The sequence below is a fragment of the Panthera onca genome, chromosome D4 (assembly GCF_046562875.1).
Source record: "Panthera onca isolate mPanOnc1 chromosome D4, mPanOnc1 haplotype 2, whole genome shotgun sequence".
NCBI lineage: Eukaryota > Metazoa > Chordata > Mammalia > Carnivora > Felidae > Panthera > Panthera onca.
In genome coordinates, this window is record NC_138351.1 from 90,037,521 (window position 1) to 90,062,738 (window position 25,218).

The 25,218-nt window shown below is 58.5% G+C and overlaps 1 protein-coding gene across 1 annotated transcript in view; it reads right to left on the bottom strand.

Moving 5' to 3' along the window:
- Positions 1–25,218, bottom strand: part of RAPGEF1 (Rap guanine nucleotide exchange factor 1) — a 131,400-nt gene that overhangs the window by 6,287 nt on the left and 99,895 nt on the right. The window contains exons 13-21 of the mRNA XM_060608311.3: positions 13,404–13,676; positions 12,510–12,602; positions 10,697–10,782; positions 8,081–8,192; positions 6,365–6,440; positions 3,740–3,824; positions 2,008–2,100; positions 973–1,158; positions 142–226 (exon numbers count right to left, since the gene is read on the bottom strand). Coding sequence (XP_060464294.1) covers positions 142–226; positions 973–1,158; positions 2,008–2,100; positions 3,740–3,824; positions 6,365–6,440; positions 8,081–8,192; positions 10,697–10,782; positions 12,510–12,602; positions 13,404–13,676 — 1,089 coding nt within the window. The remainder of the gene's footprint in view (positions 1–141; positions 227–972; positions 1,159–2,007; positions 2,101–3,739; positions 3,825–6,364; positions 6,441–8,080; positions 8,193–10,696; positions 10,783–12,509; positions 12,603–13,403; positions 13,677–25,218) is intronic.

Below are 25,218 nucleotides of genomic sequence, written 5' to 3' on the forward strand. Positions count from 1 at the left end.
AAGGAAGTAGACTGGATGGAACTGGAGCCCTCTGGCTTCTCTGTGATGGGCCGTTTCTCCTGTCTGGGGACAAGCAGTGGCTGCTTGCCCAGGGCAACAGACAGCCTTCTCCCCAGTCCCCAGCCCTGCTCAATGCCATACCTCTATTTTATAAAAGAGCTCGGCGTCCAGCAGGGTCAGCTGCTCAGCTATCTCATGGCTGTGGAAGTCGTGTAACGTCCCCGGCCTAGAAGACAGAGGCGAGGTGAGCAGTCGGGACGGGACGGCAGGAGCTGGGTGGGCCTTGTACTGCGGCCTCAGAGCTGGGGAGTCGGGGGGGGGGGGTGGGGTGCAGAGGGAGCAGCTGCCCCTAAGCCCCGCCTCACAGGAGGATGGCAGCCACAGAGCTGACCGGCGGCAGGACGGGGCCACACCGCACTCAGGCCCGAGACCCCGGTGCCTCTGCTAGTGGGGTAACCCCGCTGCCAGGGCCCAGTGGGAGCAAAGGTGGCACCACGGGGCTGAAGGCCGAAACACTGACAGGAAGGGACACATCAACAAACTTCTATGGCTGGGGCACAGGCGACAGACCGGAGACTACATCCCCAGGTTCTTAGGAACGTTCAGGACGGTGGGGGTGGGGGTGGGGGGGCAGGCAAGAGCTCGCGGCTGCCACGTTAGCGCCGGGAAGACAAGAGCTGACCATGGCCCGGAATGCATTCTCCTGTCTCCTGTCCCAGGAGGCGCCCCCCTGTCCTGGCTCCTCACTTCCTCGCCAAACGGGGACCCATCACACATCATGACCCTGGAGAAGAGGCCTAGCCCCTGGGGAACCCACTGGACCGTCCACTGGGCCGAACCTCGTGGCAGGGCCCGGGCAGAGCCAGGACGCGAGGCTGGGGAGGCACGCCGTGGGCAACGGAACGGAGAGGCTGCGATCGGGGGCAACTCTGCCAGAGGAAGGAGCTGGAGGAGCCACGGCTGGACGCTCACCTGGCGGCCACCCCCCTGGCTGCCAGGGGCTGGTCGGAGTTGGCACACCTGAGCAGCTTCTTCTGGTCCACCTTGTCCAGGATGTTCTTCCGGAGCACGCGCGCCAGGCTGAGCTCCCCGTTGCACACCAAGCGAAAGACCAGTTCCATCAACAGCTTCAAGATCTCTTCTGTCAACTCCACCAGGCTAGAGGGCCGAGGGCCATGCGGTGAGGGACAGGGACCCAGCATAGGAGGAGGCTGCCGCCGCCGGGCCCACATCCACCTCACAAACCCAAGGGTCACGTGACAGCGACCAGCAACACTGGGGACGGTCCCACTGGTGACACTTAGCGGTCGTGCCCTCCACAAGTGCCTGCTGGCACCGGATGAACACCAGGCCCCCGTTAGTGCTTGGGCTATGGAGACATTAGTATGTAAATCCCACCCCAGAGGAAGTTCCTGTTCCCATCCAGGTGACAGTCACTAAATGGTCCCGGCCCCTCAGACCAGCCGCCTTGCCTGTAGGACACTCCTGCACCCTCTCTGCATGGCACTTCCCGAGCACAGCGGCCCGACCCGAAGGCTGGGCAGTCATGGACTAAGGCCTCCCTCCCGCAGCAGGGAAATGCCTTGAAGGCAGGGGCCCTGCGGTTTCTTCCCCGCAGCTCTCCAGACCTAGGAAAGGGACCGGCCGGATGGGTACTTGTTAAGTGAATGGTGACGGCGAGTGCTGACTTGGGGGGACGTGGGGGACTGAGGAGAGCAGACGGGGCCTCCACTACTGCTGGGGGCTGAGGGCACAGGTGCCACAGACTAGGCCTATGCTCCTGTGCCCTATGCGAGGGACGCCCGGCCAGGTCTGGGTGGGAGGGCCATTCTCCCCAAGGGGTCTTGTCAAAGTGGGTGGGAGAAGCTGGTGGCATGTGACGGGATGGACGGCCCCTTCTCCCCAAGGAAGCCTGCAGCCCTGGCGGGTGGCGGGGTTGGGGGGATCCCGGGATGCCCGAGGGCTCCCCACCTGCCTCCCTGCCATCTCGCGGGCAGACGCACTCACCAGAGCTCATCCACCACCCGCACCAGCACGAAGAACGTGTTCTTGCTCACGCGTTTCTTGAACGTGTCGGCGAAGGGAGAGAACTTCTCGTACGTGGAGTGTGGGTTAAAGAAAGGCATTTTTACACAGGCAGGGATGGTGTGGTGGCGGGGGGAGGGCTGCCTCCCCCAGCTGCCATGTACAGAGAGCTTACAGTGCACAGGAGCCCTGGTCCCCTGGAAGCCGCTCCCCTGCTCCTCGAGGCCAAGCTTCCTGCAGGGCTCACCAAACCGCTGCAGGCTGCCTTGCTGAGCCTCAGTTGGAAAAGGGTGGTCAAAACCCACATGCCCTAAAACCTCCAGGTCTCCCGGGAAGGGGCATGGCCCAGAGGGGCTTCCCGCACTCTTGCCCTGGGTCCGCTCCGTCCCCATCTTTCCAGAGCCTCTGAGGCCCCTTCCCCACCGTCGCCACTCCAACATCTGTTCACCTCCTGCTCCTCCCCAAGGTCCTGGTTTCTGCCCAGAAAGTCACAGATCCTTGCCATCCTCTCCAAACCCTTCTCTGGCTGTCCTTCCTGCTCTTCCGTGATCCACGGGACACCGGAGGGGTGGGGACACACCAAGGACCGTCGCCAGAGCCTGCAGCACAGGACTTACTAGCCAGCTGGGCCTAGGATCTCAAGGCTGCAACATTCCCATCAATGCCTGAAGCAGCTGAACAAGGTAGGTGCCCGGAACCTGAGCTGGGAACCTATGTCAGTGGCTACTCTCCCACCAAACAGCCGTACAGGTCATTTACCTTCTCTGAGCCTATTTCGAATCACAGAACAGTGATATAACAACACCATCCATAATATGGCAATAACATACGAAACAGTACTGTAACTGAGTGAGAGCCTTCATGGCACGGGCTTAGTTAGCATCCTGCCCGACGCTAGGAAGTTCTCGACAGGTACGCTCAGCCAGGCCTGCGAGCAAGTGAATGCAGACTGTCCACTTCAGTCTTGAGGGACCAGGTCCTCTAGTGCTGGGGTACGGGGACCGCGGAAGGAGCGACAGAGGTCTGCAGGAGACATGAGCCTGGTGGGGGAAGCCTTAGGACACACAGGAAAGGAAGGTAGACAGCTGGGAGGGAGAACGTGGGACTTCCAGCCCCAAGTAACAGAGGCTGTCCAGCAGAGGGCAGTCGTGGGCTGTGACACAGGGAGAGGTGGCCAAGGAGCAGGTGACCCTGGGCTGGCCGGCTTTTTAGAAAAGCAGGTTTGAGAGAAAGGTAATGACAGCGGCTCCCGGGGCCCTGGGTCTTTCTCGGCTGCTCCCGCACAGGGTAGTCCCTGAAGGGGTGAGCCCTCGGGGCAGATGTGGCCGAGGGGCGGGAGTCGACTCTCCCTGGACGTGGTACTTCTGTCCGCCGCTGGTCTGCCTCCAGGCAGAGTGGCCGTGCCTACCTCTGCGGCTGTTTATTGGAGTCCCGATTCCGGTAAGCCCTGCACACTTGGTGCCTGTCACCTCAATGCCCTGGGGCTCAGCTCAGAAGCTGCAGGTGCCACTGACCTGGGTCTCTTTGGGGGCCTGGGTGCCCCCCCCCCCCCCCTCGCAGGTGCACCAATTCTAACTCCTTTTCAGGACTCCTTAGTGACCGCAACTGCCATCGGGCAAGCCCAGCCCCATCCCTTATGCCATCTCACTCAGCCCCTGGGCGAGGACAGGGGCTCGAAGAGCAAGCCGGGCCGGAGGGACTCGGGAAAGGATATCTGTACTGCAGCTTCTTGATGAGCTCCTCCGGGGTGATGAAGGTCCTGTAGGTGGTCAAGAAGGCCTCGCAGTACAACACCAAATCTAGAGAGAAGAGCGACCACTGAGGGATGGCTGCCACTGGCAGGGGACGGAGATGGCAGCGTGCCTGCTGCACGTGTTTGCCATCTCTGACGACACACCGAGCGCGTCTTGTCTGCCCTAAGACCTGAGACCCAAAGGGCCTTCATCGTCATGGGCACAGAGAAAATAATCCAAACTCATCAGCAGGATTCTGAAGCCAGGTCACAGGTAATACTTTAGGGGGCAGCGTCCAGGGGCAAAGATCTTGGGAATTTCCACACACTGAGCGATAAGGCTGAAGGGCCACAGCTCAGCACGTTGCTGGAACACAGAAGCACCAGGGAAGGGAAGGCCAACCGGGAGAAGCCTGGCCCCGGCGGTCGGGTGGGACCCAGACCAGCAGCTCCCACCCCTCACTCCCTGCCCTTCAGAAGGGCTGGCTCTAGCTGGGGATTCCCAACGTTCCCAGAATTCCAACAGCCCCCTGCTTGTGCTGGTGATGCAGTCCCTGACGCTAAAAAAAAAAAAAAAAGGAATGTTTTAAACGCAGGACACTCCCCATCACAGACTCCCCGTCTGGCCAGGCTTAGGAACTTCAGAGTTAATTCTGTGCCGGAGCTGAGGTCTGAGTCCTGACTGGGTCCCAAAGTGTGTGCTGCTCACGGTGAGGCCGAGGGTGACACACGCACACAGTTTAAATCTGTGTCCTTCTCTGGACACGGACCCCTTCTCTGTCTTCTCTCATTCGTCCCCCAACTCCCCAAGTGCAAGAATCTAGGGGACCAGCAGAGGGGTGGGCCCGGCTGGCGCAGCAGGTGTCGGGAGGGAGGCTCACAGGCTGGAAACGCACAGCGGGGCCCGACGGCGTCGTGCTCAGGCGCCTCCTTCCTGGACCCTCCGCTCACCCGGCTCACTGATAACCGGGGCTTTGTTCAAAGAGGCGGGGGCAAGGAGGCAGAAGTGAGCCCCGCACAGGCCACCGCCTGCTTCCGGCAGAACAGATCCAAGTCCGCGTGCCCTGAGCCGCGGGCTTCCCGGTACAGTGCCACCGGTGTGGTCTCTGGTCCACGGGAAGCCACCTGCCCAAGGAACGTGCCTTGTGGCCCCTGGCCTCCCCCGCCCCAGCCCACCCCAGGTACAAATGACTGTTTCCCCCGGAATCCTCAGGATCTCCGTGAATGACATCGAGAGGAGGCCCCAGGCGGCAGCACCTGCCCCGGGCACAGCCGGCAGACCGGGCGGCTCTGGTCTGCCCTGCCCTCGGGGCTCCCTCTGGCCACACCCGCAGGTAAGCCGCTCAAAGCCAGGACGGGAGCCAGCTCCCGCTTCAGCCCTTTTGGAGAAAGAGAACTGTTCCTCTCGGCCCAGCTGAGGAGGGCGCTCAGGCGGGCGTGGAGGAAGGTTTGCCGCAGCAGAGCGAGCGCCACTTCCCGAGTGCTGGCCGCGTGCCGCGCTGGCTCGGTCGGCTCTGTGCACCTCCCTGTCCCCGGGCCACCGCTAACCTCTTCAAGCAGCCGAGGCCGGAAGGAGAGGGACGTGCCCGGATTTGAACTCCGCGTCCGGGACCGGGGTCTGCCCTAGTCCAAGGAAGCCGGGGGTAAAGAAAGCCCAGTGGCTACGGTGAATTTGTTGTAGTCCTTTCTTCTTTTTCTCTATTTTTCAAATTCTCTGCCACGTGAACATTTCTGTACTATTTTCGTAACTTAGAAATTCCCAGAATCGTTCTGTGTAACATATTTTGGGAAACCTGCTATAAAAACAGGGACGTGGTCATTCATAAAACTAACATTGGTGGTGTAAGGTTTCAGGCCTGGGGTGTTTTAATTCTTCCCACAACTGACTTTAATCCTGCGGTCACATCACCTTTTCACTAATTTTCAAAGACATCAACAGAACACCAGGCACCCGTCCCCCGTCTTGACTGAGGTCAAGGCCGTGGCGCCTTCCTCACGGCCCTCCTCCTCCTCTCCCTGTCAGAACTCAGGGCACGACAGCTCTGGTGCCAGCACAAAGTCTGCCCAACAGTGGGTGCCCTGCTCCTCCAGCCCCGTCAGTGGATCAGGACGCTGACTGGGGCAGCCGCATGCGGAGGGTCGGAACCCCGTCCTGTGACGGTGCTGCCACTGCTCTGGGCTGAGGCTCCCGGCCGGAACGTGTGCCAGGACCTCCGTGAGTGAAATCCATCTAGTGGTCTGGAATAACGTAATGAGTCAAACATCAGGAAAAGCAGAAAAAGCTACCCACGTGTCACCGTGACGTTAACGCTGCCGAACGCGTTGTTATTTGAGGGACCGTGGGGGGAGCACCTACTGGGTGCCGAGCTCTGCACTTGGAGCTCCCTCTCCACTGACCCTGGGGGCCCTTCACCAGTGGAGGACACGCCCTGACAAGGCTGGGAAGCAGCGAGCCCGGCTCTGTCCCCCGGGGTGGGCTCTCCTCACAGTGACCCTGCTGCACCTGGGCCGCCGTTCCGACCCGCTCAGGGCTGGCAGAGAGGGCCGCGGGGCCAGGGGATGCCTGGGGAGCTGTGACAAAGGCTGCCGCACGGGGCGCTGACGCACCTTTCCTGTCTGTCTCAGTAGCGTGCACCAGCAGAATATCTCCGGACCCGCCACGGACGTCCGGCCCATCGTCACCCTGCAACGACAAGAGCAAAGCAGGGCGTGTGGCAGAATTCGGCCGTAGGAGAGCTGCGCCGGGAAGTCCGGGGTAGGGACGAGACCAAGTCCCTGCACTGTGGAGACCCCGGGGCCCCCTTCCCTCTGGCCTCTGTCACCCGGGAGCAGCGCGGCCGCGCACGGAGGCCAGTGTGCCCACGTGGCCCGCCCAGCTCTGCGTGCTCGGCGGGCAGGACAGACCACGGCTCGTCTGGGAGCCGCCCGGACACCAGGGCACCCCGCTCTGGGTCACAGTGGGGTCAGGGGACAATAGTACCATCAGATCTCTCTGTCCTCACCAACCCCGGGGTCTCAGAGGTGGGGAGGGCGGGACCCCGCGGGGAGGCAGGCGGGGCTGCCAGCGGCTGCTCCAAGAAGGCAGCGGGGGCAGTGGGCTCCTTGCGGGCGCACCCGCTCCCACAACTGCAGCCAGTGGCCCCGCGTTACTGTTTCCCCACGTGGAAGGAGTCACAAGTCCCTCCACAGGGAGCACTCCCAGGAGCCCGGAAGCGTCACAAAGACGCTCGATTATGCCTGACATTGCTTATGGGACACCAGCTGCCGTCTCCCGACTAAAGAACGAGTCTTACTTTCATGTGGGCAGAGGCTTTAGCCCATAAACCTGCTGGGAGCCAAAGAGAGCTGGCAGCAGGCGAGCCTGAGAGCCCACACCCCTGCCTCTGATCCTGAAGGACACCCACCCCGCCAGCCTCCGTGGGCCCACGGCCCGCAGGCTCAGAGGCGCCTGCCTCTCCGAGCACTTCTGTGTTTCCACGCTTGGACTCGAGTCCCGAGAGCATCGTGCATTTCCAGCTAAGGGTGAGGGCAGCCACGCCCACGCCCCGATTTTTCAGGACTTTCTGCGAAGGGTCACGAGACGTGACTTCTGTCGGCAGAGAAGCCAGCTGCCCCAGGGTCCCCGCCGGCCTCGCCTTTCCTGTCACGCTCTGCGGCGGCCGGCCCGGCCCAGCGCACCCCGTGCCAAGGGCAGTATACCCACTGCTTGTCTTTGCATCTGCATGCCGCCACAGCTGGAGCCCAGAAACAGTCCTTCCCCAGGGCGGGGTCAAGGCTATGACATGAAACTGTTCCTCTGTGCTTCCAGAATCGCCATCCTGGCAAGGCACAGGACAGAGGCGGCTGTGGCGGCTAGGCCTGGGATTTCTTAATCAGCCTGTGTCTCCCACACGGAAACTACCGTGGGGCATTCGGTCAACAGTAATGTGAAGGCGGCTTATGCTAATGAGGGCTCCCCATGCTCAAGCTCTGAACTGAACACCCTCCACAGAGTTCACAGTCATGATACCTCCGGAGTCCTGTCCTCTGGGGCTTAGGTTACACGACTCGCCCAAGATTACTCTCTGGAAGTACCCGAGAAGGGGACACGGGACATTTTCTCTAGGAGTCCATCTGTTTGCCCAGTGTCCTTCAGCACCCACCGTGGCCCAGGCACGGGGTCAGAATAAATGCCGTGCACAGAGCCTAGGAAGCGTGGGGTGGCCACCTGGGGCGTCGGTGCCTCACTTGGGTCTTCTGTTTGAGACACCTCCCGGTTCCATTCTCCTCAAAGCCCTCTCACTCCCTTTATGGCCCAGACGCTCAAGGAAGGCCCGTCCTCACCTCTTGCTTCAGTGTCAGCCTTGCCATGATTTCATTATGGTCGATGAGGGACAGCTCGTCAACTTCCTCCTCCGACCGAGCCAACTCTGAAGCATCTGGTGACCTCGGGGCCCTGGAGGGAGAAGTGGTTTGTGTCGCAAGCGTCCAAGAGGCCCCAGCATCCAGGACACCAGGGGCCCGAGGCAGTGCGGCCCGCTGCGTGAGGACTAGGAGTTACGACTGCCCCTGAACAGGTCCTTCTGGAACTGCGGCTACAACGGGGAAATCCACACCCTTCCCCCCGCCCCAGCACAGGGGGCCCGAGTGGGGGCTGGAAGCCAGGGCACAGACTGGATTTCTGGTGCCACTACCGATGAGCTCTGTGACCTTGGGACGTTTCTTGCTCTCTGCTCCGTCTGTAAGTGGACGGGATTAAGAAGGCGATCAACAAGGTTCCATTGGACTATTTAAATAAGTGATGGGATCAGCCTCTCTTGGTCAAGGCCACCGTCCACATAGTCTGTATTCAAGGACAGAAATGGCATAAGGGCAAGCAGCTTGGGAGAGAAAGTTCGCGTGGCTATTCGCGCCATTCCTCAAGTTTTTTTCTAAGGGCCGCCTTTCCGTGGGACTGAGAAGTATGAGCCGGGCAGACTGGCCCTTGTCCTCGGGGGTGCTGGGTTTAGCAGGAGAGGCGGACGTTAAAGCCAGCAGTTGGGGCACCGGCCTGAGAAGGACACAGCACAGTCTAAAGGGCAGCAGGCCCTGGGGCAGGACACACGGGCTGAGGCCTGAAGGACTGAGCCGGAGTTTGCTGGTGAAGGGGGAGAAGGAGAGAACGGCCAGCAGAGGACGGATGTGGGGGGTGAGGGGGGCATCCCGGGAGCAGACAGATGCTGGGTCTGTAGGCACCATGCCTCCCCCGGCATCTTCTCCCGTGTTCCGGTTTTATTCTGACAGTTTCCACCGTGGATCCTTGTGGTCACAGGCCACATTTTTAACCCTAAGTATCTGGGAGATAAAAACCTGTGCCTTCAGTAAGACATGGACGGCCCAAAGCAAAATCACACACAGTCATGGGAAGAACCATCTGCTTCGTGTCCCTTCAGGGTCCGGTCCGCAGTCTGGCCTTTGTGGAAGGAGGAGAACATCTCTGTAATTGCTTCTAAGCGGTCGACGTGCTCATCCTTCTGTTTTCACACAGGCCATCTGCAGCTCTGAAAAATGGTGCTCTCGGGTTCCGTGCAGCTGGAGGCTGAACCCATGAGTCCCTGTTGCCTGGCACAGCCCCCGTTTGCTGCCAGGTGTTCAACTAGAAGACCCATCATCCCTTGCTTAATACTTGGGGAGATCTTAGCCCGGACAGACGGATCAGACGGTCTCCACCCACACGGACGGCACTGAGGAGCGGCCAAGAGCAGGCTGGGCGGGCAGCCCTCTTCAGCGGGCCCCTATCGAGCGCTTTCTGATTCTTCTTCTGCCTCTTGCTATTTACCACCTCTTGAACCGTTTATGCTTAGGCCTGGCAAGCAGGACCCCAGAGGTAGCGGAACCTTGGCCTGCAGAGGGAGGAAAAGCTTGAACTTGTGGAACATCTCGCTGAGAAGGCAGCGTCACCACGCGGTTGCCGATGGCAGGGCCAGAGAGGATCTGGAGGTCCCACGCGTACAGAAACGGACTTACACGTTTCTAAACCGGGTCAGGTCTGACTCCGGCAAATGCTGAAAATGTTACAAAAGATTAAAGACACATGGGGTTCCTGGGGGCTCAGTCAGTTAAGTGACCGGCATTGGCTCAGGTCACGATCTCCCGGTGTGTGGGTTCGAGTCCCGCGTCGGGCTCTGTGCTGACGGCTCGGACCCTGGAGCCTGCTTCGGATTCTGTGTCTCCCTCTCTTTCTGCCCCTCCCCCACTCATGCTCTCTCAAAAATAAATAAATGTTAAAAAAATATTAAAAAAAAAATAAAGACCCACAACTAAATGCAGTGACTCCTGACTGATCTTGGTTCCAAAAAAATAAGCTATACAAGCAGATTTACGGACACTTGGGGAAGTGGAGGATGGTCTGCGTACCAGATGACATAAGGCAATTTATCATTACTTTCCTTGGGTGTGGTAATGGTATTGTAATCGGGGAAGCTTTTAAAATATTTTGGGAGGCACACTGAAGTATTTAGGGCCTGAATGTCACATCTGTAACTTACTTTCAAATGGCTTAACAACACAATACACCCATCAAGAAACTCACGATAAAAGGTTTGGCAAGTCTTGTACAATCCCTTATTGCACCTGAACTTGGAAAAGGCCAAGGAAGGCTGGCCTGGGATTTGAGAAAGAAAATACTGTCGTGGGTGACTTGCAAAGTGGATAATACATGAGCACATCACCAGGAAATAATGGCAGAATGCTTGCCAGAGTGGAGCCTTTAAGGGTGGGATTATTATTTTCTGGTTTACTTGTATGTTTCTGTACTTGCCATGCTTTCTGCCCTGCGCATGTATGATTTTGAGAGTCAGAAAAAGGGAAAGGACGTAAACCTAAAGCCCCGGGAGGCCTGTTTGCCGGTGGGCAGGGGGCAGCTCTCCCCGAGTGGGCTCGCTGCCTTCAGGGCCCCCACTCTACCCGGTCACGTCCTACCTTTCGCCGTCTCTGCTCTCCTTCCCAGGTGCGCCGCTGCCCAATGCGGGGTCTCTGGGATGTCCGTCTTTCGTAGCTGGTGATTCCTGAAAAGAGAAGCCAGCGCTGGGATTGTGACAGGTGCCCCAAGCCGGGCGGATCTGCTTCCCGGCATTCCTGCCTGCAAGCGGCTTCTGAGCGTAAGTTCCTCCAGAGTAATCCGAAACGTGGACACGGGAACCATGAAGGCGGTTAATCCCGCGAGAAGTGCAAGGCCCTCTTGCCTTTGGGGACGGTGAAAGGGGGCCCCTACTTATGACCATCCAAGCACCTCCTGGAAGAAAGGACTCACAGCTGCTGCTACCGGCCAAGCTGAGCCAGGCGTTGTGCTAAGGACTTCCCACGCCTCCTCTCACCTGACCCGACCAGGACCCTGTCCGTTAGCTGGAGGCACCGTGCTACTCACGCGCACAGACACAGGACGAAGGCTCTGCCCAAGCGCACGCGGCTCGGAGGCCACAGCCTGGACTCAACCCCAGGGTCGTCTGCCTCCGAAACCTGTGACCTTGACCACCGTGCAGCAAACCCCTGCTGACTTCCTAGTTAGAGTCCTCAGGACTGCCACGCACAGCTGCCTCCCAGCTATGGCTCCAAGGGGTCTAGCTGCTCGAGGGCACGAGGGCCAGCCCCTCTCCTCCAGCAGCCGGGCCTGGGCATCCGGGCCCACACCACTCGGCGACGACACGGCTGTCTGGCATCCTTGCTCTGCCACTGCGGCCGCGACAGAAACCAGGTTAGCACGAACACATGGATCGTCCTCGTGGAGAGTGCCGCGAAGTGAAGCCAGCACCGAACGTGGTCACGGGCAGAGGGGAGAGCCACGGAAGGCCAGCCTGGGATGGGCTCCACCGTGTGGAGGCTAAACTGGACGATGCGGGGGCATAGGTCACCAGGTGCGGACAGGTGAGGAGGGGACACCAGGGTAAAAACAGCTTCCACAGACAGGGTCGAATCCCACAATGTTCTAGGACTTTCAAGTAACCAAAGTGGGGCTCGCCTTGTGCGGACGTGGAAGGTCCTGCGGGGGCATCCTCGGCGGGGCTGTCTTACCAGGGGTGACCACAATTTTAATGGGCTGGGCCCTGTGAGCTGATCACCAGGGAGGACTCGCGTCCCCATGGCACCTCCTGTCAAGGGACTCATTCTTTTTCAAGCTTCTGAGCTCGCTCGTGTCTTGCTGCAGCAAAACTTGGAGAGCTGACTGCTCAACAGAACGGCTATATCCAGCTGGGACAGAGATCGACCAAGGGCAGCCACATCAGGTAGTTCACTACGCTCTCAGGATAGAGGGCTCGTGAACACAGAGGGCGGGGGCTCCCGGACAGACCCCATCCAGCTTCCTCAGAAGCTGTTCCTGTGGGGGTAAGGGAGTGCGCTGAGGGAGGAGGAGGGGGTGAAGGCCCAGGAGGCTTGGTGGTGAGGGAGAGAGGAGTCCCTCCCTCTGGGGAGGGGATGGAAGACGGGCCTTGACACTAGAAGATGGGATAGAGAGAAATCTCAGACAGCAACCAATACGGGGCCAGGCCAACACTATGCCGCCTCCTCTCATTTCCAGAAGACCCATCCGGCCAGGCCCGGAGAGCGTCACACGAGCACTGAAAGCAAAGGGAGGGCCTCCACGGGGAGCCACGTCCTCTCCCCACCGAGCCAGCGTGGCTCTCGGCAAGGCTGCGGGGCCCAGCCGGCCAGGGACCGGGAGGCTCAGCCAGGCAGAAGCAGGGCCCAACCCTGCCAGGCCAGGCCACATGCACCAGGCAGCCCTGAGGTTACTTACTCCTCGGGAGTGAGGCAGCTCCTCGCTGCTCTGGCCAGAGGAATACAGATTGACGTATTCACCCTCACCAGCCTCCTCGCTGGCGTTTTCACTCTGGGGGAGACAGGATGAGAGGAGATGCACATGTGACAGGCCCCCCAGCCCGCCGTCACGGCTCCGAGAGAGAGCAGCCTACCGGGCCGGCCCTGACCGGGACACTCCTTTCACGGGGAAGGAAAGAGGGCGGCAGCGGGAGCTCGGGTCTCCCTGGGGACCTTTCCCAGGCCCGAGAAGGAAGCCACTTCTGCCACCTCTTGCCTCTGTGTTACAGGGGACGCAAGTTTCCCTCTGGATCTTCTCCAGGGAGGTCAAGGGCCATTCAAACTGCCCCGGAGGGAGGCAACGTACCAAGACAGGCCAGCTCGCTGCAGCGCCGCCCCCGCCTGCCGGCCCCGGTCCTCTCCGCCCTGCCAGCTAGCACCCCGTCCCCGGATGAGGCGCTCAGGGAACTCAGCAGCACCTGCAGCCACAGAGGCAACTGCCTCCGGTCTCAGAGTCCTCTGTCCGCACCTTTCTTCCACAGGTGTTTGTATCTTTCTCTAAAAACGCACAACCAACCAGGAAACCAGGCGCATTTTCTGTCTCGTGCTTACTTATGGCTGTCTCTAAACGGCCACTAATCTGTTTCTGGAAAATCGGGTTCCCCATCTGACGGGAACTCTGTACGGAAGGTTCCGTTTCTGTTCTGGAAACAGACACCCTCCTGTTTCACTCTGCGACCTTCCACAGACCTCAGTCAGACAGGCCTGGCTGCCACTGGGGGTGGGGGGCAGGGCGGCAGACTCACGAACAGCGACACCGCTTTTCTCAAAACGTGCAGACCCACGTGGAGGGGTGTGTGTGCTGAGTTCTCACCGAAGGCGTCGGGGGCGAGTCAGTGAGAGAGGTTTCGGAAGGAAGGCAGACAGTGTTCCCATGAAAGCTGCTCTCCTGAGAAGACGAGAGAGGCCCGTCCACGGTGCTGGGAGGCAGACTGGCCACGGTCGGCACCGCTAAGTCAGAGCTCTGAGACTGGTGGACGGGCGGGAAGTGTGGAGAGGAAGAGGGGGTAGACGGGAGGAAAGGCTGAACGGAAGCTTGGTTGTGAGGCACGAAATCCTGGGAGTAGGACCTAAACACAGATTTATACTACAGAATCAAAGCGGCAGACAGACACAGAAACGGGAAGATGGGAAGAAGAAAACAGACAAAAGAAAAAGTCGTTAGATTAGGTTGGCCGAGCTGGGGTAGGCCGTTCACAGCGATTCTAGTGAGGAGCAGGCCGAAGCAACCCCCGCATGCCTCCGGCCCACGGTCCCCCAACCCGGGCGCGCCCTCCCTTGAGCAGGGCCTGGGGACCGACCATCGCCATCCGCGGTGGCTGAACAGAGGCACGCGGGCGCCCTCAACGACGAGCAAGCCCCAGGCGCGGTACGGGTGGTCCCACTCTCTGCTGTGCCAGAGAACCAAACCCACGAACCCAACCCGTGCCTCTGTCCCTTCAGGAACCCGGTGGCTAAATTCAGTGTGCACGTTCAGACCACGGGTCATATTTACTCATTTCGAGTCTTTCGGATGAGCTTCTTTGGTTTTATCCCTTCAAAGTCAAACGCTGCAGCCTTTCAAATACCGTAACCCGCTTCAAATCCTTTTGGAAGGGGAGTCTTAAAAATGCAATCAAAATGCTGAAAATTTCTCTGAGCTCACTTCCCTCCCTACCCGATCTTTTCTCTTTTCTTTCACCAATGGAGGGATCTTGCAACGTCTCTGGTATCACCCTAGAGCTGCGAGGCTAACACTCTCCCAAACTCTCATGGAGACAGACAAGTCTCGAGGCCAGGTTGAGGGGAGACAGCGAGCGCCCACAGCTTCTGAGAGCCAACGAGCACTGCCCAGGCCTGAGCTCTGCTGTGGGAGGAGGGACAGAGGAGCTCTGGGGCCACCAGGCTCAGAACCTGAGATGTCACCGCGTCCCACAAAGGGCCTGACAGCCTGATGCCGTCACAGGGCAGTGGGAGAAGGGCATGTGGAATGGTCTGTATCCAAAGTGCTTGCCCGGCTCACCTGCCCACCACAGATGCCGGAGTTTGCCAGAAGCCAAACTCAACACAAATGTGCACACGGCTCCCTCAAATGTTCTCTGCGTTTTGCCACTGGATTTTCAGAACCCACGGACAAGGAAAAGGAGGAAGAAACACAACTCTCAACAGGAGGTCAAAGCCACTCACATCCTTAGGTGGTTTTGTAAAGCTACACTTTACACTGGACCAAGGGGCTGCCTCAACTCCAGGGACAGGTGCGCCCCCCCCCCCCCCCCCCCCTGCTGCTGCCGGCCAGCCCTGCTCCTTCCTGGCTGGCCTGAGTAGTCTAAAGCTCCCTCTCGCTCTGCGGGTTTATATCAGACTCAGGACACCTACCCCAGGCACCTACTCACTCGTACACATTTTATTTCCCCATCTAATTCCCGAACTCAAGACCAACCATTCATGTGCGTGGTCACATGAATTTGTGGGAAGTGCCGTCCATGTTCCGAAGGACAGGCACCGGAGGCTGAGATTCCTGGGAAGCTCCATTCCCACAAGCTTTCTACACAAGCTGGGTGAGGGGATGCCCAGCTCAGTGGCTCTCATACTGGGGGCCGAGGAGCCTGAACATCCACGGTGCCCTCACCAGCCAGGTGCCACGTTTCACTGATCTTTTATAGCAACCACCCAGGCCTGGGGGGGCGGAGGGACTCACTCTGGACCCTGCTGGGGATGGCAGTAGGGTCAAATGTTTGGCTTTGGGACTCTCCATTCATCCCTGGTGAATGTCCCCCCCCGTAGTGAGGCTCTCTCACTGGCTGGAAAAGGCCAAAGAGAAGACAGCGTATGGAACGCATCGGCCAACGGATGGTACGGTCTGGTCCCGGGAGGCCACCCTGAGAAGCCCACGTGGCCCTTTCAGGCAGCGGCTTTGGTCTCACGCAGGAGCCTGGTTCAGCTCTGTTGCCTGTGTGTCCCCAAGGGCAGAGGCCGCCATGAGATGTGCTGACGGATGCCTCTCCCTTGAGCACGTACCCAACTAGTTTAGGTATTAGGAGGTGGGGACCTCTGGGAGGTGCTTAAGAGCTCCCTTCCTAAATGTGATCAGTGCCAGGAAAGAGGGTCCAGAGAGATGCCTTGCCCTTCTACCGTGTGGGGATACAACCAGAAGTCTGTGACCGGAAGGGGACACCGACCATGGTGGCAGCCCGACCTTGGACCACAGCCTCCAGAACCGTGCTGTATGGAAGCACCCAGGCTGTGGAGCTGTGTTATAGCAGCTTGAACAGACTAAGACAGATGCCAGCTCTTTCAGGGGTCCGGGACCTGTCCTCATGGACCACCCCTGAAGTGTAAAGTCTCTCGGCACTTGGGCAGGCCCCGCAATAACTGAGCACTGGACAGACACTCACAAGCGGTTTCTATGCGGTCACAAGATGCATCAGGTGTGACGGTACCTTCTTGACCAGCTTTGATCTGGCCCGCTCAGGGTGGCGGACTCCCAAGCACCATGGGTGCCTTTTCCGGGAGACGGCCTCAGGGTGACTGCCGAGGGCGTACACTCCAGTCACACAGACTGGGCTCCGGTCCGGGGCTCTCTCTTTCCACCTGTGTGACCTTGGGTAAACAGCCTAAGTTCTTGAGCCTCAGTTTCCTACCCTTTAAAACAGCGATGTAAATGCATGGCACTGTATGCTAATTATACTAGAAGAAAAAAATGCAAAATGAAAACACAGGAGGCGGGGACCACGCTTCTGGGGCGGGGTCTCTGGGGAGTTACAGAGACGATGCTCTGGGAGTCCTGGGTGCAGTCAGGGCTGCTCGGTCAGCTCTCCTCACTCGTCCTCCAAAATACCAGGAAACCCCAGAGCTGAGGTATTCAGTGGGGTCTACAGCGGATTCACAGAAATGAGGGGCTACTTAGGGACTGATTCTAATGTTAGTATCGACGTGCCTAAACACTGGCTGACTCACAGGAGTCTGCAGGGTGACAGGCTGCCCCCAGGGGAAGGAAGGAGCCCCAAGGATGTGCGCTATGGAGGGGAGCGGCTGCCGCCAGGAGACCGCAAGGGGGCTGCCTCTCCAGGACAAAGGCTCCTGGGCTGCCTGCGCTCCCTTCCCTCAGCAGCACCCCCCTCCCCCCCCTCCCCCCCAGCCTGGGAGCAGCTCCGGCATCCCAGCTATGCAGTCCTGCTGGGACAAGAGCCAAACTTGAAAAATACCTTCCAGTGGGGAAGCGCCCTCGGTGCCCCTCCCCGCAGTGCCCCTCCGGCAACTCTGGAAGGGAGGGCACTTGGGGGCTCATCCTTACACCATTTCCCCCCAAGCTCTGCCTCCACGGATCCCCCAGAGAGTTCTCTCCAGGCCCTCTGAGGCCACATTTTTCGTACGGGCAGGAGAAAGGCAGGCTGGCCACAGAGCAGAAACACCACTTCGCCCCTGCCTGGGGTTTATTCTAGGACCTGGCTGGTGCCTGGCTTTGCCTCTGACAGAGAGTTGCTGCTTTCTCTGTAGCAGGAATTTTTATTTATAGCCAGAGTAAGACTGTTTGGGCTGAGATTTTATGCCAGGAGGGGGGCTGCCTGTCTGGAGACGGCAGATTTCTGCAGAAGATCTAGGCGTGCCAGAGCCAAGTTCCTGCAAAAGAAAGCAGTTAGGAGGGGCTGCCTGGTCCCTGCCATCAGCCTCGGTCACAATTTGTCAGAGTGCCAGCAAAACCCGTCTGGGGATGACGATGCCTGCTGGTCAGTGAGGTGCTAAGGGTTTTGCACGAATCCTCTCATTTAATCTACACCAAGGGCTGTTACGATCCTTGTCACAAAGACGGAGAAACGGGCTGAGAGTGCAGGCTACGCACCCGATAACACACGGCTTGGCTCCTGAGAGACGTGTGGGGCATCTCACTGTCAGCGAGGGTTCTGGGCATGTGACAGGCCCCACCCTGTCATCCCACGGCTCCGCAGGATACAGCCTCCTAACTCGCTGGGAAATCTCCTCGGCTAAGTGTTTTTGCGATGACCAGCATGCAAAAGGCAGTGAGCCGAGGCCCGATATACGAGCCAGGGATGCAGAGATAACATCTGCCCTCACAGAGACGGGAGACGCGGGAAGTGGCCACCCGTTCTGAAAACATACACTCGAAAGAACCACCAAGAGTCTTCCGGGTGGAAAAAACGGTGGAGGTTGACGACCGTACATGTTAACAGGCCATTCACACGCTAAGAAGCAAAGCCACCCAAAGCTGGCCAGGCATGCAGTTTTCAATGACACTTTATCTCCAGCAGAGTCTTGGCGTGAACCATGACTGGGGAGGAGCCCTGTGCTGTGCTGGCAAGAAAGCAGGAGAAGAGATCTTCAAAAGGAAACTTCTGGCTCCTCGCTGTAACAGACATTCCATTTACTTCCCCTGATTATCAGGAAGAACGAGGGTGCCGGAGGCGGCAGAGAGGGTGCCAGCGGCTGAGGGCTACGGCCACAGGCCCGAGGGCCTCGATGGCTCTGCGTTTCCACGGTGACCTGCGCCCCAAGCTCTGGAGAACTCGCAACTCCACCAGTCACAGGGAGACGCAATCATCCGAGCGAATGGACTCACTGTCGTAAAGCGTCTGGGAAGGACAGAAGTTGCCAGAGATTGGTCATTACTGCACACTCTTGGCTCGAGCGAGGCTTATGACTTCAGTGTTTCTGGACGCTGCTCACCAACACAGATAAGCTATTGGACAGCTGGTTTTCAGGCTTAAATTCTTATCCATCATTTGTGAGGAAACACACTCCAGGGAGGCTGCTGTTCTAGCGTGGCTTGGGCCTCCTTCCCGTACGCAGAGTCACTGGGAACCCCGCAGCTCAGCACCGGTCCTGGGCTCACACTTCCCTGAAACCAGAGACTGTGAGTGTGAACGCAACCAACACAGCACGGGGCTACGCTGTTCCTCTTGGAGGGAAGTCCAGCTCGTAGCCGCCGCACGACAACCCCCGCCATCTCCGGGGACGGATCTCCTGCGGGCAAGCACGTCCGACGACTCGGCTCCTAAGGGATGGAAGGTCCCCAGGAAGGACCCTTGATAACATTCATCGTCACTCCGTGAGGCACACTGGGAGGGGGACCGCTGCACGCGTCTCCTCTCTCCTTCCTGTTCCCCCATCAACTACCTATTTGCCAAAGCCCTTTTTCGGGTCTCCCTTACGCCCAGAAGCGACTTCCTTCTTTGATGCCTTTGTGTCAGAAGGCGGGTTCTGAGGCCGAGGCCACCACCGCCTGCTCGTGGCACGGAGAGGCACCTTGGCGTGGGTGCTGGGGCCACGTGCATCTTAGCAAAGAAAGGGACAGCGGCAGCACAGTGGACCCCCAAAATATCTTCTCTCTTCTTGAATAAACTTCTTGGTGGAATCTAGTTTTAAAAACCATTTGAGAATTCTAATTAGTATTTTATAACAAAGGATGTGAAGAATAAAACCTCAAGAATGCTTTGCGTAGGAGAATTTTCGGTAGGATGGGTGCAAAGGTAGAAACGTATTGCATTTCTTGTCATGTGACATTTTTGCAATCTGAATCACAAGATCTTCCTTGAACACCACTGGTTTCGAAGCCAATGGTCTCTCGCCTAATTGCGTTCTTGCAAAAACCTCGAATACGTTTTAGGACGCTCTGTATGTGCACTAAACGTTAAGAGCATCAACGCTTTATAGAAGGATTTAATACAGACTCAAAAATTACTTTACTTCTGTTCTAGAAATCTGACAACTATTTTTACCCGGTTTGGATTTAAACGGCATGCCAGGGGCTCTACTTTAGACTCGTTCTTAGAACTCTGTTTAGAGCCTGCGGCTACAGCGTGTGAAGTGTCAGAACACGAGGGGCAGCACTCCTCTCGATGTCCAGCCTACGTGCGGGCCTTTCCTTTCACACAGGCTTCCCGGGTCGCCGTTGGTTATTGGCAACTGACAGTGGGGATCTGGATCCTAGCTTCAGCTCTCACCAAAGACTCTGAACAAATGACATGGGCAGCTTCTCTAGCCCGGTCTCCCCGTCTCCAGAGTGGAGCGAGCACTCCCTCCCAGAGCCGTGGGAAAGGGACCCTCACAAGTGGACGAGCGGGCTGAAACGGGTGAGGGTCCGTGTGCACGGACAGCACCCTTGGGGTTCAGGTCGCCACGGGACCCTCGCAAGGACCAACGGGGTCCTTCTGACACCCGGCCAGCTGGACAGTCATGGACGGAGTCAGGGGCACAGCTGCAGCGAGGGGCTATCGCCAATTCTTGGGTCTGAAGCTGGTCCAAGAGCAATGACCATCCAAAATGCCATGAGCGCCGGCAAAACAGCAGCAGGAAGTCTTGAAAGAGAGGAGCAGAAGTGGCTGAGTCGCAGTGGCTGCTTCGGCAAGTCTCCAAGGCTGAGGATCCCCAAGTTCTGGTCTCGGGCCCAACAGACAGCAGCCAGGGCGTTCTGGGTTAGCAGGAAGGAAAATGAGGAAGAAACGGGGTTTTCGGCCACAGCGTGGGACCGGCGTGTCTGACGCATACAAGCGGAGAGGCTACTGTGGTGAGCCGACACCTGGCTGTCACGACGAAACGCGGGGAGCGGGAACGTGGGTGCAATGGCGGGCGGAGAGGACCGCGTGCCTCCCTGCTCCCTGCCTTTGGGTGAATGGACACCCTCCTGGTCAGTCTGGCGTCACAGAGCACCCGCTGCTTGCTGGCTCGGCCCTGAGCTACGTACCAAGGCTGCAAGCACGTGACAAGCCCGGCCCCAGCCTCAGAGGATTTGCGACCTTAAGAAAAAAGAACTTGAGCCTTACAGAAGAAAGAAAGAATTTCCCAGTGTGGTAATAAACGTTACTATGATGCTCCCTTTTTGTTAAACACTAGCTGTGTGCCTTTCACTACATTTCTCGCTCCACATGTGCTCTGCCTTTAACCTTCACAATTCGGGGCTCCCGTCACTGAAGAGGAAAGGGCGGCCTAATGATCCGGAGGCGGCACGCTCGGGTCCACCCCGTGAGTAAGGAAAAACAAGGTGGGGAAGGTGACGGGCGCCACCAGGAAGGGTGGGACACATGACAGAAGGAAGGATGTGCAGGAGAGCCAGGGAGTCGGCGCCTGGAGAAGGCGGAGGGAGCACAGGGCGTGGGCAGGGGACAGGTGGGCACTAGTAGCTGGCGAGGCCTCAGAAGGCTCTGCAGTGATAAGGGGACACTGCAATCTGGCCAGCGAGAAGGGGGCACGGCGGCAGGAAGGCCGGTGGGGAGGCCACAGCGGCCGTGCAGGAGGCGGGGAGAGGGAAGCAGCGACAGGGCTGGAGGCGAGGGGCTCAGGGCCCAGGCTAGGACGCACAGCAGGGCTTGGTGAGCGGCGGGGCACGTCACAGGTCAACGTGGCGCGCGTGTGGCAGGGGAGGAAAGCCAGCTCCTCGCTTCCTGCCTGGGCAGCTCGGGGACGGTGGAAACGTTCCGAGAGACAAGGATGGGGACGGAGGGGCTTGGCTGGGCCTGTGGGGTCTGCTTCCTAATCCCAGGGGGACGAGTCCGGGTCTGGCGAGGCGCCTGCACTTGCACCTTGAGGACCCTACTCGGCGGTACGGCCCCCAAGAACGGGGCAGTGTACGAGCCCACGACTTCCGGGGTGTGAAACCCCGACAGGCCCCAGAGCCTCCGCAGGCCAGGAAGGACCATGCGACCAAGAGGCCTGGCTCTCCCTGTGACGGCGGTGCTGGGCCACTCTGAGGGAGAGCCTGGCGTCTGGCAGGCCAGCGGAACGGAGCCCCAGCCAGGACAGCTGGAGCTCGGAGAGGTACCCCCGTCCCTGGGCCGCCAGCGTCGCCCACCCCCTCCCCCGCTCTCATCTCTCAAAGTGAGGGAGGTCTACGCAGGTCAGGAAAGTACAGAGGTAAGTCAACATCAGGAAGCGGCAAGGCACAGAGGCGAGGAAGACAGGGACTTCTCTCTTCCAGCACGAGGCACACACCGGGCCCAGCCCAGCAAGCCTGAGCTCCCGGCCACTCTCCCCACCGTCTGTCCTCTGCACTTTCACTTCTGTCTGCTCGCCAGACAGCTCTTTCAGCCCACGGTCTCTGTGACAGCCGCTGGGCTGCCATTTAGGGCAGAAAAGGCGAGTGACAGAGGCACTCGTGGGACTTCAGGGGCCTCCACGTGTCTCAGGGAGTGGGCCCTTGCCGTCTCACTGTGAGGGGAAGTCACGGCAGAGGAACACGGTCTACGAAGCAGGCCTTCCAGTGAAAGCATTTGTGCTGACGTGCAAAAACCTGGGTTCGACACCTCAGAGAATCTGAGTGTCCTCTGCCCAGGACGGGACACCAGCTGCTCTGCCCACCCTCCCCCGTCCTTTTTCACTGAAGTCTTAGAGATGATACGCACTGGATGTTCTTACCCTAAAAATGTTTCAAATAAATGACAGTTATCATGGGTCCCTCTCAAGTTCTTCTCAAAACCCGGGTCTTCCAGCAGTTTTACTTCCAGAATCATTCTGGAAGCCAAGACGGTAAAGAAGCATTTCAACACATTCCCAGCACCTGAGTCCATCTTCTAGGGGTAGTAAAATACCTGCACCTTGCAGTCAGCGAAGAAGGGCTGCACCAGAAGCCAGTCTGGGGGTGGAGGAAGGTGACTGTTCTAACGTCAACATTTCAACCCCTGAAGGGCACTGGCAACCCTGATGGCTGCTGGGAGGTTTTCAACACCCTGGTCGAGGGTCAAGTGCATATAGACCCGATCCAACTTTTAAGATCCTTTTTAGAGTCACAAGACCAGCGTTCAGAAGCAAAGCCGAAGCAAGCCAGAGAGAAGGGACCTGGGGATTCAGTGCAGAGCGGGGAGGGCTGCCGCCGGAAGGACCGGAACTGGAGCGGAGGCGGAAGGCGGGCGGCCAGCTTGGTGGGGCTGCAGGGAGGACGTGGCAGGCAGCCTGGGGGGGTACCAGTAACCGAGAGAGACTCTGGGGACAGAAAGGGAGGACCCCACTATCAGGTCAGAGAGCCGTCTGTAGGAAGGCACCTCACTGAAGTGGCTTCCGGGGCCAGCTACATTGCCAAGGCCCGGCGGAATCCTATCAGGAACGGAGACCCGGCCTCCCTGCGCCTGGCTCTCCACATCCTTCCTGGCTCTCACTCGCTCACTCCTCATATCCCTGAGCACCTTCCTCTATCTAACAGCCCAGAGACCACATGCCTGTCCGGGTAGATGTCCAAGTTTCAGGACGCAGCACGAGCTGGGCAGGACGGGAAGTCTGTGGACTGCGAGCGAAGGCTTCTGTGGGACGAGAGCTGGGCAGACACAGTGGAAGATGCCAGGAAGAGTGTGCGCACCCCCTGGCCTGGCCCCCAAGGGCCATGCTCAGGAAGGAGCCTCGGGGGAGAAGGTCCGTTTCAGTGAAGGTGTGCCGACGCTAAGCACATGTGGGAGGGCCGGCTCGCTCACGACCCTTCAGCCAGCTGCCCCCTCACCTCACTCCTTGAGCGCTTACACCTGCGGCGACCTTCCAGCATGCACGGGAGGCCCCCACCTTCCAGGCAGGATAGAACATCCGTGGCGTGGAACATCTTGGACTTGTTTTCCCTGACCTTTGCCCTTTATCTCCCGGAAATCCTAACTGTCCTTCAGACAACGGCCCCAGTGCCACCTTTCCCAGGAGGCTCTGTCTGTCCTTGTCCCGGCTCCACGGCCCCGACGGTTCCCACGACAGCCTGTGACTCTACCGGGCTTACGCACACCCTGCCTCAGCATGAGCCTCTTCCATGCTTGTACTCTGCCCACCGAAAGGCAAGCGCTCGTCGAGGGTGACAGGGCCTCTGAGCCGCTACGGATCCCTGCACGAGGAGAATCCCTGCGCTCGCTGAATTAAACTCAACCCGGAACACCAGGAAGAGCAAACAAGAGGCTTTTTCAGCCTCCGTCTCAATTACGCTTGGTCAATGCAGCCGTCCTGCTCCAATTCAAGAATCTTCTGGTAGGAGTAACAGGTCGCTGACAGGGTGAGGGGTCTTCAGGTTTGACAACTGCTGTACCCCTAAATGGCGTCCCTTCAGAATTCTGTGGTGGACTGACGACAGAGGCCCAGGAGAGACAGAACGAGGAGATTTGGGAATAACGGGCCGCTCTGAGAGCCACCCAAAGCCCTCCACTTGGGCTCATCTCAGAAGGCAAGTAGGAAATACACAAAGATGTTGGCCTTGCAATACATCACCACTTTGGCGGGGAGGGGGTCAGCATGCCAGATGTCAAACGTTCCAAACCTTCAGGCCATTACTAACAGCTCTGGAGGCGGGAGGTGGGGTGGGGGACTTCCCTTTCTGAAATAAAGCACCTTTAGTAGTTCATTCCCTTGGGTTCTGCTGCGGAGTTGGTCCGCAGAATGTGGTCTTTCTGATGCGAGGTGTCTGGGGACTCCCCTACGTCCCGGGGCTGGAAACTGGGACATACTCAAGCCCAGGCTTCATTAAAATGCCCTCAAACTTTCATCAACTCCGGAGTAAACAGAGCAGCTCACTGACAGCCCCCTAAGCCCAAAGCATTCAAAAGGGACATTGTGGACACTTTCTTAGGATAACTCACACTTTCCTTCTGTTCACAGAGGGGAAAAAACGGTCAAGAGCTGGATTGTCTAAAGGCCAAGTTCTGCACGATTTGTGAAAGAAACTCGCCAGAAGTGCCTGCTGAGGAAACAGAGGGCGTCTGTGTGCCAGGGCAGGGCCGGGAGTAGGCAGGGAGGCCGTGTGGCCTTTCCGTAGCAAGCACAGGGCCGCCGAGGGCTCTCAAGAGTTAGGCCCCAGCACCCAAAAGAAGAGTGCATTCCTCACCGCAGGCAGGACCATCTCGACCCGGGCCCTGGATAGGTGGTTCCCAAAGACGGAAACCAGACAGGACCACACTGGGAACCTGAGCTTCGGTAGGTCTCTCTCTGAGAGTCACCAGGTCAACCTCACTGGTTTTAGAGGGAAAAGGAAGTCCATTTGGGTTGACCATGAGGTTAAGTCATCTGTCCAAGCCCTCATGCACAGGATTAGGACAGAGCGGAGACTAGAATCCAGAGCTCTGAGAGCAAGCGCTATGATAGTACATTTCTAAGCTTACCATGTGCCTGGCAGTTTCCTATGATTTTACTTACTCCCTACAATCACAAAATCAGAGACAAGTAAAAGCATAACCTCAATGGAAAGAAGTGGAGACCAAGAAGAGTAGGTAAATTACCCAAAGGCAGAACTGATTTTAAGGAGGACCCAGATGAAACCCTGTCCGTGTTCTATCCCTGCTGCTCAGTCCCATTTCAACAAATTAAAGGGAGAACGGTAGCTATTTCGGTTCCTGGACAGATGCAGATTCCAGCAAAAGACAACAGACGTGCCTCCTCCAGTGTTAGTGTCCCCTAAGTTTCAGAAGTAAATCGTTCACAGCAATGGCTGCACCCATTCCCCTCCTTTGTCCACGTCTGTCCCTCTGCAACATGATCTGCTGGAACACCCCCCCCCCCCCCGGCCCGCAAGAGGCCGAGTGTACCTCCCGACTCCCCGAATCCAGACCGGCCCCGTGATTCAACCAAGAGAATGCAAGAAAGTGACAGGGTGCCAATTCCGAGCCTAGGCCTTAAGATACCTCGCATGCTTCCGTTTCCTCCCTTGGAGCCCCGCCAGCTGCCACAGGAGCAAGCCCGGGCTAGCC